This window comes from Megalobrama amblycephala, linkage group LG17 (assembly GCF_018812025.1).
Source record: "Megalobrama amblycephala isolate DHTTF-2021 linkage group LG17, ASM1881202v1, whole genome shotgun sequence".
In the NCBI taxonomy this organism is placed as follows: domain Eukaryota; kingdom Metazoa; phylum Chordata; class Actinopteri; order Cypriniformes; family Xenocyprididae; genus Megalobrama; species Megalobrama amblycephala.
The window spans coordinates 11,719,927-11,736,024 of record NC_063060.1 but is presented as its reverse complement, the minus strand read 5'-3'; the positions used below and the strand labels follow the sequence as shown (position 1 = coordinate 11,736,024).

The window sequence follows — 16,098 nt, the reverse complement described above, 5'->3', positions numbered from 1 at the left end:
GGTAATGTACATGATTATGTTTGTGTGTGTGTGTAACCTTTCTTTATTTGTAACAAACAAATTTAAAATTATTGTAATTAAATAAAATAAAATAAGTTTTTTTTAGGAAAGTAGTATTTGCTCTCACTGCAGTAAAGGAGTTAAAATACGGATTTGGGTGGCGCAGCCTAGTGCACCCCCATTTGTTTTGACAGAGAAATCGTGAACCGGAAGTTAACGCTTATTTTTGCAGCCCGCTGCGGTACAGACCGAATGCGCTTGGAGGCGATACTGCTTACAGCGATACCGTGAATAACGGACAGTCCGTTCTACCCCCTCCGTCCAAGGACAAGGATATTTTGATCACACAGCGAAGATCTGATGGTGTGTCGGAGCCGTGTGCAGAGGGAGGCGATCGATTACAGTTTAATGGCGTCTGTGGACTTAATCGGGATTATTAATCTAGCGCAGATAACGGGGCAAAATGCGCGTGTGTGATGCGGCCGAGCGTGCGCGCTGCGCCGCTGCAGTATACGCGCAGAGGCGCGTGAGCCCACGGCGGCTGGTCGACCGTCGATTCAGTGTGTTGTTTTAGTGAATATGTGCCGTATTGAATCAAAAATGGTGCTGTAAACGAACAAAGCGCATTTATAAATAGTCGTAATAAGACATATCTGTTTACAAGTATCTGTTAAAGCGTTTTGTTTTGTTGAAATGAGCCAGAGCAGAATGTCTGCGTCTCTGTCGCACTGATAAACGGGTCGGAGAGCCGGTGTGGACCGCTATCTGAAGCTTTTAGTATTGTAGGACGATATTTTCGCACAGAAAGGATAGGATTTGTCAGTGATAAGCCTCAGCTGGTTTATCTGAGAGTCTGTTATGTTCGTGTGTCCGTCTGTGCACTAGACGCGCTGAGCTCAAACTGCCCGTCAGGATGGCATCCGGTGGTGTTGGGGAGGCCGGAGGAGGGGGCCTCGCACCCGTGAAACAGTTTCCGTACTTGTGCGAGGAATCTACTCAGGGTTTGAAATCTAAGAGCCTCCCCGTGCTCAGCGGTAGTCAGGACGCGGATCAGACTCTGCTCTCTGCCTCGCATAGCTCGCCCCGGTGCGGCTCCCCCGTCAGGACAGAGTGTCGTGAGCCGGAAGGTCGCGGCGCAGCTGCGCTCTTGACGTTCCGCCTGCCGCGGGTGCCGGTGAGGCGCTATGTGGACAGGATCCTGTCAGACTCGCGCTGCTTCCTGTTCTGCATGTGTTACCTCACCTTTATTCAGTCTCTGATGGTGTCCGGATATCTCAGCAGCGTCATCACCACCATAGGTAACATACCTGACCCTCTTCTCTTCTCTTCTCTTCTCTTCTCTTCTCTTCTCTTCTCTTCTCTTCTCTTCTCTTCTCTTCTCTTCTCTTCTCTTCTCTTCTCTTCGCTTCTCTTCTCTTCTCAGCTCTTTAATTAAAGGTGCAGTAAGCAATTTCTGAAAATCTCTGTTGATATTTGAATTCACCAAAACAAACTTAAAAGGATCACAGCCCTATCTTGATAGCTCCGCCCCAAATTCACAAACACACTATACAGCACAGGCACCTCCCCCCTAATGAGTTGACACGCCCTTTACTGCTGATTGGCTACAAGTTTGTTTTGGTGCTTGGTCTGATCCACTTTCAATTGATTACTGCACCTTTAAGGTATCATGTTGTCTCATCTTTTGTAATATCTCACAACAATCTCCATCCATCCTAATTTTTTAAATGGTTAGTTCAAAAATGAAAATGATGTCATTATTTCCTCACCCCTAAGTCATTTTAAACCTGTAGGATTTTCGTTCATTTTTGGAACACAAATGAAGATATTTTTAATGAAATTTGAGTGATTTCTGTCCCTCCATTGACAGTTTATGCAACTACCACTTTCAAAAAATTCATAAAGAGGTCATAAAACTAACCCATGTGAATTGAGCGGATTAGTCAAAATATTCTGAAGAGACTTGATCATTTTATATGATGAACAGATTAATTTAGGCTTTTATTCACATATTGATCAGCGAACATAAACAGAAACTCAACTGTACTTGCTTTGATGCGCGAGAACAAACCTCATTGGTTGTTGTGGAAGCTCAAACATACTGCGTAACACAAGAATGAACCTGATTGGTTCTCACACATCAAGCAAACATGCTTGAGCTTCTGTTTATCATAACTGATGTGTGCATTGATGAATGATTACTATAAAAGCTTAAATTAATCTGTTAATCATATAAAACAATTAAGTCTCTTCAGATAATTTGGACTAAACTGCTCAATTCGTCTGGATCAGTTTTATGATCTCTTTATCACTTGAACTTTTTGAAGTGTCAAAGTGTGGTTGTGTAGATTGGAAGGACAGAAATATCTCAGATATCATTAAAAATATCTTCATTTGTGTTCCGAAGATGATCGAAAGGCTTAAGGGTTTGAAATGACATGAGTGTGAGTAAATGATGGCAGAATTTTTATTTTTGGACTAACCCCCTTAATTTCACCATCTAATCTTTTCCCAGTTTCTCTTTGTTCTACTTCAATATTGGAGTTCAAGAATTTCAGACTAAATGAGCTCTGTGTTTTTCAGAAAAGCGGTACAGTCTGCGGAGCTCAGAGTCAGGTCTGCTGGTCAGCTGTTTTGACATCGGTAGTCTCCTCGTTGTGGTTTTCATCAGCTACTTCGGAGGGCGGAGTCAGAGGCCACGCTGGCTGGCTGTAGGAGGCGTGTTAATTGCGGTGGGTGCCGCCCTCTTCTCCCTACCTCACTTCATCTCTCCGCCCTATCAGCTGGAGGAACTGAACAGCACAGTGGGGGGTGAGGGGCTCTGTGCCAGCGGGAATGGCAGTGGGCAGGAGAGGCCGGCACTGTCCAGGTGCCAGAGGGACCGAGAAGAGAGTGAGCACGCCCTGTATGTGGCGCTGTTCATCTGTGCTCAGATCCTCGTGGGAATGGGGTCGACTCCCATATACACACTTGGACCAACTTACCTGGATGACAATGTGAAGAAGGAGAACGCATCCCTGTACCTGGGTGAGTCCTTTGTGTGTGGCTTTGTTGGAGTGTAATCTGTGTGTTGGGTGACTGGGTCCTGGGTTAACGCATAGGTTATCCTAGGCTGCAGCCACGTGCTCAGGGGGCCCCTGTTCAGTGTTTTTTGCAAATATTGTATTTCTACAGTATTAGTAATTACTAGTGTTACTGGACGGAGGTTTTAAAATAACAGACAATTGACAAGAGCACAGCACGCATAACGGATTAATGTTAAATCACCCCGATTTTAGTTTTAAACTCTCACTACACTGGGGGGTGCTGGTTTTTTAAACTGGTGCTTGTCAAGAACAGGTACTGTTAATATGACAATGCCAAACACCATTGGATCAGAGCGCTGTCAATCACTGCCTTATTCAATGCCCATTGTTGCCTGTAAATTTGACAATGCTCAACACAATTGGATCAGTGCCTGTCAGTCCTTTGGCAATGTAAAGCCGTTTTACCATGCCAATAATGCTACTTGAGTCTGAATTTGTCAATCACTGATTGATTTGCGATGCAGAGTTTTTTCCTGGTATGTAAACACTCAATAATATATTTTTAAATATAGCCCTGGTCACACTGAGTCAATGTTCTGATTACTTTCGTGTGAGTGATCAAGTTATTATATGTAGCTAGCTAGTATGAATAACAAAATCCATTCTCTGTGTCCAGATTTGACTCTAACAATAATGCAAAAGCTGGCACTTCAAATTAAAGCTGCAGTCCGTAACTTTTTTTGGTTAAAAATGATCTAAAATCAATTTTTGAGCAAGTACATAACCAGCCAGTGTTCAAAATTATCTTCTTACCTTAGCCTGATTCACAGCGGTAAGCTTGTGATAATGTGTTCTAATTTGAGTTGTACTGGTAGGATTCCATGGGAAATTCAAGCATGCCGCCATTCATCTTTGCGTCATTACGTCACGTCTGTTTACATAAAGGAGTCCCAGCGAGTAGGCTATATCACATGTGAGGATGCTGCAGGTGGCGGATGATTTATAGCCTTTTCTTTGATTTAATGATTAACGTTAAAGATTAGACTGTACAGAAATTGAAATCTACAGGTAATGCTTATATACACATAGTAGTCACACAATGCTGATATTGTTAACATTAATTATCTGTTATTAACATGATATTATCTAAGCGATCTTTAGATTTAAAGGATTAGTTCACTTTCAAATAAATTTTTCCTGATAATTTACTCACCCCCATGTCATCCAAGATGTCCATGTCCTCCTTTCTTCAGTCGAAAAGAAATTAAGGTTTTTGATGAAAACATTCCAGGATTTTTCTCCTTTATAGTGCTTTAAGGGCTTTAAACAATACCAGACGTGGAATAAGGGTCTTATCTAGCAAAACGATTGGTCATTTTCTAAAGAAAATTAAAAATTATATACATTTTAACCATAGATGCTCGTCTTGAACGATCTCTTCTTCTTCTTCTTCTTCTTCTTCTCTGTTAGAATTCCAGCAGTGTAGACACTGCTAAGTGTATTACTGCCCTCCACAGGTCAAAGTTTGATCTAAATTGTCATATACAAAATGCTAGTGCAAGTATATAACAATTAGTTCAAACTTTGACCTGTGGAGGCCAGTAATACACTTAGCAGCGCCCACACTGCCGGAATGACCAATCGTTTCTTTAGATAAGACCCTTATTCCTCGTCTGGTATCGTTTAAAGCCCTTTGAAGCTGCGATGAAACTGTAATTTTGACTTTCAACCATTTGGGACCATTTTATGTCCACTATAAGAAGAAAAATCCTGGAATGTTTCATCAAAAACCTTAATTTCCTTTCGACTGAAGAATGAAGGACATGGACATCTTGGATGACATGGGGGTGAGTAAATTAGCAGGAAATTATTATTTGAAAGTGTACTAATCCTTTAATCACAACTGGTAATGCGATTTATTGTAATGCTTTTTTTTCCTCAGTTGGTCAGAACAAAAGTGAAAATTCTTATTTTGGTCATATACGTCCAAGACTACTGTGGTGGTGCGGTGACTGACAGCCACACATTCTCCTCAAAACATTAGATTCACCCATGCTGAGGAGCCATGCTGATGCACGGATGCAACCCATGTAAAGATGAAAATTCCTCAATTAACTGCAATTGCAGGTTTCAAACAGAGGTGGCGACAAAGAGCGATATTCTCAAAATTGCTAATATCAACTGTTATATACTAGTCGACCATAAGAATGTATGTACGTTCATGTGTGTAATGACATGAATGTCCAGGTAGCCAAAAGGCATTTTTAGCCTGTTAGTTAAGTTATTTTTTGCTCTTTGACTTGAATTCTGCTATACAAAGTCTGTAACTGCTTCTCACTGATGTGAGAAGATCTACAATAGCATGTGACAGCTAAAGAAAGTCCACTATTCTCTTTTTGTGTGTGTTTAGCTATCATGTATGTAATGGGAGCTCTTGGACCAGCCGCTGGGTACCTGCTGGGTGGGATTCTGATCGGATTCTATGTCGACCCCGGTACCAATGTCAATATTGACCAGAGTGACCCACGGTTTGTTGGAAACTGGTGAGGAAAATCTCATCTATTGTTTGCTTTTTATTAATGAACATACAGTAAACTTAACACTGTAAACCTCTCTCTGTCTGTCTCTTTCTCAGGTGGAGTGGGTTTCTCCTGTGTGCTGTGGCAATGTTGTTGGTGATCTTCCCCATGTTCTCCTTCCCTAAAAAACTTCCTCCGCGGCACAAGAAAAGTAAAAGATGTGCGGGTGATGTGTCCAGCGATGACGAGATGATTAAGGAAAAGAGCCAGGCTGTCTCGTCCTCAATGGGTTTTGGCAAAAATATCAAAGGTGAGCCTTAATATCAGATCTAAATTCAGATTCTGATCTTTTCAGATCTAAAATCCCACATCCAACTTGCTAGTTATCTCTCTGGAAGTTATCTGACCAGGGGTGCATTTTCCAAAGCCAACTATGGTCGTAAGTTCCATCATTACTGATAGAATGTAATGGAACTTGTGACCATAGTTGGCTTATGGTGCTTTTGGGAAATGCACCCCAGATTTGTAGTGATTTCAAAAACTCTCTCAACACTGTTTTGGTCATCTTTGAAGAACAATGTCACACTAGATATTGATATGGCTAGGATTTCCAGAGATTCGCTTTGTAGAGATGGCTAGCAAGTTGGACATGGTAGTAGGGCTGTGCGTAATTAATTGTAATTAATTTTCGATTTCGTTTTTGGCTTTCAACAATAATGAAAACAATATGATCAAGGTAAAACGATTATTGTGCCGCTGTCGCATTCTATCCAGCTCACCTTTTTTCCTTCACAGCGGTGTGCTTTCGTTCCTCCCTAAAAGCCCAAACCTAGCATCAAATGTTGTAAAATGTAGTGTTGCTAAACTGCGGGATGTGTTTGATATTAAACTGTTATTAAAAATGCATTAAGCCGCAAAAGAGACTCTGTTCTTCAGGCGGCTTTCTGTGTGCGCGCTCCGAGTCAGAGCTGAACGTGGATAAAATGAGCTTTGGATACACGCCTAGATACGCGCATAAACACGTACACACAAAAATGTCAAAATGCCTTTTTGGAGAGTATTCACGTAAACAAAGTGGGTTATGTCTTAAAGGTGCCCTAGATTCAAAAATTGAATTTACCTCGGCATAGTTAAATAACAAGAGTTCAGTACATGGAAAAGACATACAGTGAGTCTCAAACTCCATTGTTTCCTCCTCCTTATATAAATCTCATTTGTTTAAAAGACCTCAGAAGAACAGGCAAATCTCAACATAACACCGACTGTTACGTAACAGTCGGGATCATTAATATGTATGACCCCAATATTTGCATATGCCAGCCCATGTTCCCAACATTATGAAAGGCATTAGACAAGGGCAGAACGTCTGGATGTGCACAGCTGAATCAACAGACTAGGTAAGCAAGCAAGGACAATAGCAAAAAATGGCAGATGGAGCAATAATAACTGACATGATTTATGATAACATGATTTTTTTAGTGATATTTGTAAATTGTCTTTCTAAATGTTTCGTTAGCATGTTGCTAATGTGCTGTTAAATGTGGTTAAAGTTACCATCGTTTCTTACTGTATTCACGGAGACAAGAGCCGTCGCTATTTTCATTTTTAAACACTTGCAGTCTGTATAATTCATAAACACAACTTCAAATCTCAAATAACAAATCTCAAATAACAAATCTCTCCAACAGTGTAGCATTAGCCGTTAGCCACGGAGCATAGCCTCAAACTCATTCAGAATCAATGTAAACATCAAAATAAACACTGTACTTACGCGATTAGACATGCTGCATGACGAACACTTTGTAAAGATCCATTTTGAGGGTTATATTAGCTGTTTGAACTTTTTTTATGTTGTTTAAGGCAAGCGCGAGCTCCGTGGGTGTGGAGCATGAGATTTAAAGGGCCACACACCCTGAATCGACTCATTTCTAATGATGCCCCAAAATAGGCAGTTAAAAAAATTAATTAAAAAAAATCTATGGGGTATTTTGAGCTGAAACTTCAGACACATTCAGGGGACACCTTAGACTTATATTACATCTTTTAAAAAAAGTTCTAGGGCACCTTTAAGTAAACAGACACAGTTGAGAAAGAAAACACGTGTGTAGCAGTATATTAGATCTGTGCATTCGCTCTTAAAGTGACAGCAGCCTAATAAACCTGCTGCAGTCTGGTAATCAAACATTATAATGATAATCAAACAGCAAATGAAAAAGGAAAATCACTCACTGATCTTGACTGAATAACTTTAGTAGCTTTAATAAGAATTAATCTATATTTCATTTGTACAGTAAGACTATGAAGTGTTAGATGCAGTGTTATTCAGTTTTTTGTTGTAGGCTATTACTTATCTGAATTCCTGAAAAACTTAAAACACTTATTTACACAATTTATTTGTATTGTATGTATTTTCGTTCTGTTGTATTTATTTGGCTCTGTTTTGTCTATAATTATTTTCTTTTTTCTTATTGTATTGATGACTGTTTACTTGTCTTATATAATTATTTTGAGGACATTTTTCTCACATTAGTTAACCTAGAATTAGTTTATGCTGAAGTATTGATAATTGTAAAATTTCAGTGATATTTAAAATGACTTGTATCATGAAATAAGACTTTGATCTTATCACCCACCAATATTCGTGTCAAATAATTGTGATTTCAATATTGACCAAAAATAATTGTGATTATGATTTTTGCCATAATTGAGCAGCCCTTCATGGTAGTATTTTATTTAATTTTATTTTATTTTATTGAACACATGGGATAGTATTTGTGTTCATATTTTTATTTAAAACAATATTCCTTTAACTTGGTGAGCCTTTTTTTTTTAATCTTAAATTTGTTATTTATTTCTTTATTACCAGTGTTATTTTAGTATTATCGATATACTATTATAGTATTTATTAATATTTTGAATTATATTTTATTTTATATTTTCATTTTAATTTGTTTTAATTGTGTTGTGCTTTTTATTGATACGTTTTTGTTTGTTTAATATTTCTATTTAACTTTATTTTATTTCAGTTTTAGTGTTTTAATCATTTTAGTACTTCAACTTAATAATTTCTAATTTCTAAATGTAACCTTTTCATCTAATTTTTGTATTTTATTTCAGCTAACCAAAACGATTTTTAATACTTTGCTTTAGTTAACAGTAACACTAATTATTAATATGAGCACATTTTGGATGATACATTTAAATACAAATGATACATCTGTCTCTTTCTCTCTGTCTCTTTCTGTCTCTCTCCAGAATTGCCAAAAGCAGCTGTGCGTATATTGAGTAACGTGACGTTTTTATTTGTGAGCTTGTCGTATACGGCGGAATGTGCCATCGTCACAGCCTTCATCACGTTCATTCCCAAATTCATTGAATCTCAATTTGGTGTTCCAGCATCTAATGCCAGTATATACACAGGTACAACACGCACACACACTGACACAAATCTGTTGATCTGATCACAGTACTTCCTCTGGGTGTTTATTAATTGTGCGTTTGTGTGTGCAGGTCTGATCATCGTACCCAGTGCAGGTGTTGGTATAGTTTTAGGAGGGTACATAATTAAGAAGCTGAAACTGGGCGAAAGAGAAGCAGCAAAGCTGGCCATGATCTGCAGTGGAGTGTCTTTGCTCTGCTTTTCCACGCTCTTCATCGTCGGTTGTGAGAGCATCAACCTCGGTGGAATAAATATCCCTTACACCACTGGGTAATGGAGGAACCCCTGTAGACGCGCATAAATATCACCTGCAAACATGAGCTGCACTGAATGATGTTCGATCTGTGTTCTGCAGGCCCACACTGACTCTGTCTCACCGAAACCTAACGGGAAGCTGTAACGTCAACTGTGGATGCAGGATTCATGAGTATGCACCTGTCTGCGGCTCTGATGGCATCACCTACTTTAACCCATGTCTGGCGGGCTGCAGCAACATCGCCAACCACACCTCAGGAGTGAGTCATTTCACATCTGTCCACAGACCCTGTTTCACAAACCGTAGGTTAAAAATATCAGTTGATGATGAATCCAATGCACGGCAAAACCAAAAATGATTAGGACTCGACAAAAATAGGGCTGGGTTTAAAATACTGATTTCTCAATTTTAATCGTTTCTCATTTTGATTAGCCGATATTAAAGATCCTAAGAATTTATCTTTTAGTCTATGCTGTTTTCAGATGCTGTTTTTTTTTTTTTAATTAAGTTTAATTTTAACCTTTAAAGGGTTAGTTCACCCAAAAATGAAAATTTTGTCATACTAACCTTCTTGTTGTTCCAAACACGTAAGACCTTCGTTCATCTTTGGAACACAAATTAAGATATTTTTTATAAAATCCGATGGCTCAGTGAGGCCTGCATTGCCAGCAAGATCATTTCCTTTTTCAATGCCCAGAAAGCTACTAAAAAGTTCCTGTGAGTAAATCGGTTCAACCTTAATATTATAAAGTGACTAGAATACTTTTTGTGTGCCACAAAAAACAAAATGGCGACTTTATTCAACAATATCTAGTGATGGGCGATTTCAAAACACTGCTTCATGAAGCTTCGAAGCTTTACGAATATTTAGTTTGAATCAGTGGTTTGGAGCATGATCAAACTGCCAAAGTCACTTGAACTATTGAAATTTCGAAACACTTATGACATAATGAAGCCTTGTTTACTGAAATCATGTGATTTTGGCACTCTGAACCTCTGATTTGAAACAAAAGATTTGTAAAGCTTCGAAGATTTAAAGATTTCTAACTTTCATTCATGTGGATAACATGGATAATTTGACATGGTTTAGTGTAAGATTTTTGCCCATCTTTTGGAAAATGCAGTTATAAAAGTAAAAAAACTAACATTTTTACCAATAGATGGCTGCAGAGCTCCACTATTTGCTATGTGCTATTTGAATGACTGAAATATGTCTTTTCACAAGTTTTTTTCAGTTGGATTCATATCTAAATGTTATGAAATCACAATTATAACAATAAAAATTACTTTTTGTCAAAGTTTCGCATTTTTTGTACTGAAAAAAATCAGTTTTTCAATAATATCATCAATAATGTAACCCACAGAGAGCCCACTTAGAAACTGGACAAAATCCATTCTCAAAATCAGAAACAGCGCACAACACACATAGACAGAAATGAAGTGGCACACTTCCAAAAATGCAAAAAACATCCCCAATACAAAATGGACATGCTCACACACACGCGCACACAAAAATAAAAATTATTTATTTTATTCTTTTATTCTTTTTATAATAAAATTATTATTGAAAAACTGATTTTGCCCTGCACAAAAAATGCTAAACTTTGACAAAGTAATTTTTATTGTTATAATTGTGATTTCATAACATTTAGATATGAATCCAACTGAAAAAAACTTGTGAAAAGATGTCTTTCAGTCATTCAAATAGCACATAGCAAATAGTGGAGCTCTGCAGCCATCTACTGGTAAAAATTTTAGTTTTTTCTTTTTCTTTTAAAACTGCATTTTTCAAAAGATGGGCAAAAATCTTACACTAAACCATGTCAAGTTATCCATGTTATCCACATGAATGAAAGTTAGAAATCTAGGCTTTTTAGAAAGTGAATTTTACATAAAAAAGCTGTTCATGCATAAAAACCTATTTCAAAAAATATTTTTTAATTTATTTATATAAATTTAAAAGATATCACGAATCCTCCAACAACTGCACAAATGTTGAGAAAAAACATTAATAAACTTAAAATTACATTGGTTTTTAAAAAATATATTATATTGTTACAAAATTACATTTTGTTGCCCGGGGTCTCCAGAGACCCCGAAGACCACGAACGTAACTTTTTTTTTTTTTTTAAACTAACATAAGATATCACTCCAATTTTTTTTTTTTATTTGTAGATCTTAAAAGTGTTAACCACCGTACAAAGTCTCATGCCATTTGGACAAAGAGAACTTTTTTTTTAAAATTTGAGCAAACATCATTTGCGGGTCAAAAAGACCCCGAAGACCGCACAAGGGTTAAATATGTTTTTAGTAGCTTCCTGGGCATTGAAAAAGGAAATGATCTTGCTGGCAATGCACTGAGCCATCAGATATTATCAAAAATATCTTAATTTGTGTTCCGAAGATGAACGAAGGTCTTACGGGTGTGGAACGACGTGAGGGTGAGTAATTAATGACTGAATTTTCATTTTTGGGTGAATAACTCTTTAATGTTATAGTAATATACCAACCGACAGGGTTCCCTGTATAGATTTTTTTTTTTGTTTTTTTGTTTTTTTTTTAATTGAGAAAAATTGACGGATTGTACCTGATATATATTTAAATGAATCGATATTGAATCAAATTGCAAGCCTGTGAAACAAAATCGCATCAAGAAATTTGTGTCAGTATCCAGCCTAGACAAATATGTTTACTTTGTTATAATGATTGGCTGAATGTTCTACCCTTTTATTTATTTTTTTAAAGTTGTTTAACCTTTAAAAATATTTAAATAAATATTTGTTGTAAAAGAATCCTAATGTTACTGTATGTTGCTCAAGTCAACATTTTTCATATTTGCCTTAGGACAAATAAAAATATCAGTGTAAAATTTTAGCTAGCAGAAACTATTTTGAGACATTTTCTGTGTCAGTATTGTTGATATTTTTCGTGTGTGTTTCTCCCACTCAGATCAGAAACTATTCTGACTGCGCCTGCGTTCAGAGCAGACAGGTGATCACGCCGTCAGGAGGAAACCACGAGCTCCAGGTGGTGATCGTGAAGACGTACCTGAATGAGAATGGTTACGCACTGGCAGGAAAGTGTGAGCGCACCTGTGGAACACTCATCACCTTCCTCATCTTTCTCTTCATCGTCACTCTCATAACCGCCTGCGCTCAGCCGTCCGTCATCATCGTTACGCTCAGGTCTGCTTCTCTCCACATCCTCAGATATCATTTCTCTATTGCTCTTTGTTTCGCTCATCTCTCTCTTATTTTCTGAGCAGGTCAGTGGAGGAAGAGGACAGGCCGTTTGCTCTGGGAATGCAGTTCGTTCTTCTCAGGACTCTTGGTAAGATTGGACAGATTTTACAAAATTCATCTTTTATTTCTGTGACTCAGCTAGAGCTGGACAATATATCAATATTAATATGCCTTTAATTTGACCATTAAGACTTATTTTTGTCTCTTATGCTCAACAAGGTTGCATTTATTAGATCAAAAATACAGTAAAACAGTAATATTGTGAAATATTAGTGCAATTTAAAATGGTTCTTTTCTATTTTAATAGATTTTAAAGTACTATTTATTCCTGTGATTTTCAGCATCATTACTCCAGTCTTCAGTGTCACATGTTCCTTTAGAAATCAATTTAATATGCTGATTTGATGCTCAAGAAACATTTCTTATTAGGATCAGTTGAAAACAGTTGTGCTGCTTTATATTTTTGTGTAAACTCTGGTGCATTTTTTTTTTTTAAAGATTTCTGATGAATAAGTTCAAAATAACAGCATTTATTTGAAATATAATTTATTTGCAATATTATAAATATATTAACTCTCTCAATTTAATATCTTTGCTGAATCAAAGTATTCATTTCTTCCAAAAAATAAAAATCTTACTGACCCCAAACTATTGAATGGTAGTGTTTAAAAATACCAAGATATATATTAAATATTAAAAGGCTGAAAAGTATTATTATATATATAAAGTACCAAAGCGTTTTAATATTTGGTTGCTAATTAGTAAATATTCAAACAGTTTTTGATAAATTCCTTCTTTCTTTCTCTCTCTCCAGCCTACATCCCCACTCCTATCTATTTTGGAGCTGTGATTGACACCACCTGTATGCTGTGGCAGCAGGATTGTGGTTTCCATGGGTCCTGCTGGGAATACGATGTCACTTCCCTCCGCTTTGTTTACTTTGGGTTGGCGGCGAGCTTGAAGTTCCTGGGCTTCCTGTTCATCTTCCTCACCTGGTATTCGCTGAAGCGGCGTGAGGAGCAGACGCACACACACACGCACTCGCATACGCTTTCCCCGCTGGACACGGTGAGCCACCTCATCTGCCACGCCGGAGGTCACAAAGGCCACGCGCGCACACGCTCCTGTCCTGTCTTCCTGCCACGGCCAAATGAACACTCCCATGCTGCCATGCCAACTGGACACGCCCTTAGCCGTGGTAACAGTTGCCCTGGGAATGGCCTGAAAGCAATAACTCCGCCCATACGGTCTCTTGAAAAAGTGGCAGTGTGAGTGTTGGAGCAATGCACACACACACATTTACACACACACTCGCTCATACACATGCATGCAAACATCATACAATTATGAGGGCCAATTATGATGTAAATGGAAACACGCCACACCGCTTATAGCCATTGCTGGTGCCTTTTTTTAAAACAAACACACACGTCAAACACATTATTGCAGTACTTTTGTGAAGCACTGATTAGTAATAAAACCTTTTTGACACAATACCTCAGCAGGACGAATACCTCTGATCATCGTTACATACAAACACACACATTCTAACATATTTACCATAGTCATGTCATCTAGTTACCTATAGTGTTAGTTATGCACATACTCTTCTGCTTCGCCTGTACAGCGGATAGATACATGTACTTGTTTACCTCATTGATTCATCCATTCATGTTTCAACAGTGAAGGGAAAGAGACTGCAAATTTTACTATGCAAACTCCTCCCACAGCACTGACTCCTCAGGTGTGTTCGACTGGAGCAGACCGATTGGTTTTTGACATTAAAGTACAAGCATTTGGAGCCGTCTGCTCTCGCGGTACTTTGATGTCATACGCCGTTCAAGCCGCTTCAAGTCAAACACACCTCTTGTGAATCACATTAGCCCCTCCCAATCTTTAAACCCCTCCCCTCCCTACCAGCTATATTAGCCATGCCCAGACTAAACTCCTCCCACAGTATTGATTCCACACAAGCAGTGGCTCCTCCTAAACTTTAAACTCCGCCCACTGTGTGTACTCCACCTTGTACCATTTATTTTTCAGATGTTCTCCTGTGTGTTGTATTAAATGTTTAGCTTTTTAGTCTTACAATTACAGTGTGTGCAACAGTTGGTGCGGTTCACACATCTGTTACGTTTTTTTATAACGTTTGACTTTTGTGCATCATATCAGTATTAATAATGTTTTCTTCTGTTGGTGTTGATTGTATGTCGGTGGTCAACAATCATCTCGGTAAATAACACACGCACAAACACAACACATGTATAGGAGATACGTCATCTCATGTTCACACACACATCATGTATACTCTTGAGAACATGCTCTCACCCCTCTGAAGATGGTGTTCTGTTTGCGCTGCAATTGAGCCAGTATTTGTGGTGTTGATGGTAACGGCACTAGCTCTGAGCAGAAATCGGCTTCATACCCGATCACTGCAGGACTTTAGTAGAAACAGAGCAGAATACACACTGAACTACTGCTGAGGAAACTGTATGTTTCATTTTGCTCTCCCTCTTTTCCCCCAACCCTTCCAATGTTGCTGTGCTCTGTTTGCAAACAGAAGACACATTGATACAATTATTTATTTGAAGTTTCTTGAAGGTTTGTCTAATCGAGGGCAAACCTGGAGAAATTCTTTAGTAACTGGTTTTGGTTTACTTGTACAAACAAATGATGTGTCAATAAATTGTCTAAATAAAATGATTTTGATTGTGTGCTGTGATTTTGTGTTTGGAATGTTACATGAACAGCTTGACAACAGAAATGTAGTCATTTTAGTTAAATATATTACACTGCGTTGGGCTCTTTCAGGTGTGTTGGCAAACCAAAGCTCTATTTCAAAATTACCATTGTGCCCTTTGAACGTTTGCCACTGAACCCAGAATGAGCCATTAGGACTAAACCTGCAGTTAATGTAGTTGTTTAGTGTCATGTCCAGGGGTTTCCGAAAGCCAAATATTGTCGCAAGTTTCATCTTTACCAAAAGAACTTATGACCATAGTTGGCTAAATATGCTTTTGGGAAACGCACCCCAGATCGTGATTCGTGACCCTTGTTCTGGGAAAAGTGTTCACATGCATTCATTTTTTTTTTTTTTTAAATTGGCACAATCCAGGACACACATGTTCAAATGAAGGGATAAGACCATCGAATATCCCCAATGCAGAACACACATGTACACCACTCACACATAGAAAAGTGTAATAAAATGAATTTCATTTTTACAAGATTGATTTTTTTAATGTCTAAATCTATATATGAATGCATAAAAAGTAGGGCTGTAAAACGATTAATCACAATTGCATACAAAATAAAAGTTTGAGTTTGCATAATATATGTGGGTGTACTGTGTGTAATTACTATGTATATATAAATACAAACACATTCATGTATATATTTGAGAAATATTTACAAATATATGTGTTTATATTTTTATATAATTTATATTATATAAAGATATTTTGTACATAACATATTTCTCTTAAATAAATACATTAATTTGTGTGTATTTATATATACATATTAATTACACACAGTACTCACACATATTATGCAAACTCAAACTTTTATTTTGTATGCGATTAATCGTTTGACAGCCCCAATAAAAAGCAAATTC

The 16,098-nt window shown here is 37.7% G+C and overlaps 1 protein-coding gene across 1 annotated transcript; it reads left to right on the top strand.

Moving 5' to 3' along the window:
* Positions 1–181: 181 nt before the first annotated feature.
* slco5a1a (solute carrier organic anion transporter family member 5A1a) lies at positions 182–15,196 on the top strand. Its single transcript, XM_048164013.1, has 10 exons — positions 182–1,298; positions 2,584–3,027; positions 5,437–5,569; positions 5,662–5,855; positions 8,801–8,965; positions 9,056–9,254; positions 9,340–9,499; positions 12,190–12,425; positions 12,506–12,570; positions 13,297–15,196. The coding sequence occupies exons 1-10, from the start codon at positions 914–916 to the stop codon at positions 13,752–13,754; spliced, it is 2,439 nt and encodes an 812-aa protein (XP_048019970.1). The 5' UTR covers positions 182–913; the 3' UTR covers positions 13,755–15,196.
* The last annotated feature ends 902 nt before the right edge of the window (positions 15,197–16,098 follow it).

Coding starts and splice junctions, on each gene's coding strand:
- slco5a1a (XM_048164013.1), top strand. CDS start 914: ATGGCATCCGGTGGTGTTGGGGAGGCCGGAGGAGGGGGCCTCGCACCC. Junction 5,570..5,661: donor CCACGGTTTGTTGGAAACTG/GTGAGGAAAATC, acceptor TCTCTTTCTCAG/GTGGAGTGGGTTTCTCCTGT. Junction 8,966..9,055: donor TAATGCCAGTATATACACAG/GTACAACACGCA, acceptor TTGTGTGTGCAG/GTCTGATCATCGTACCCAGT.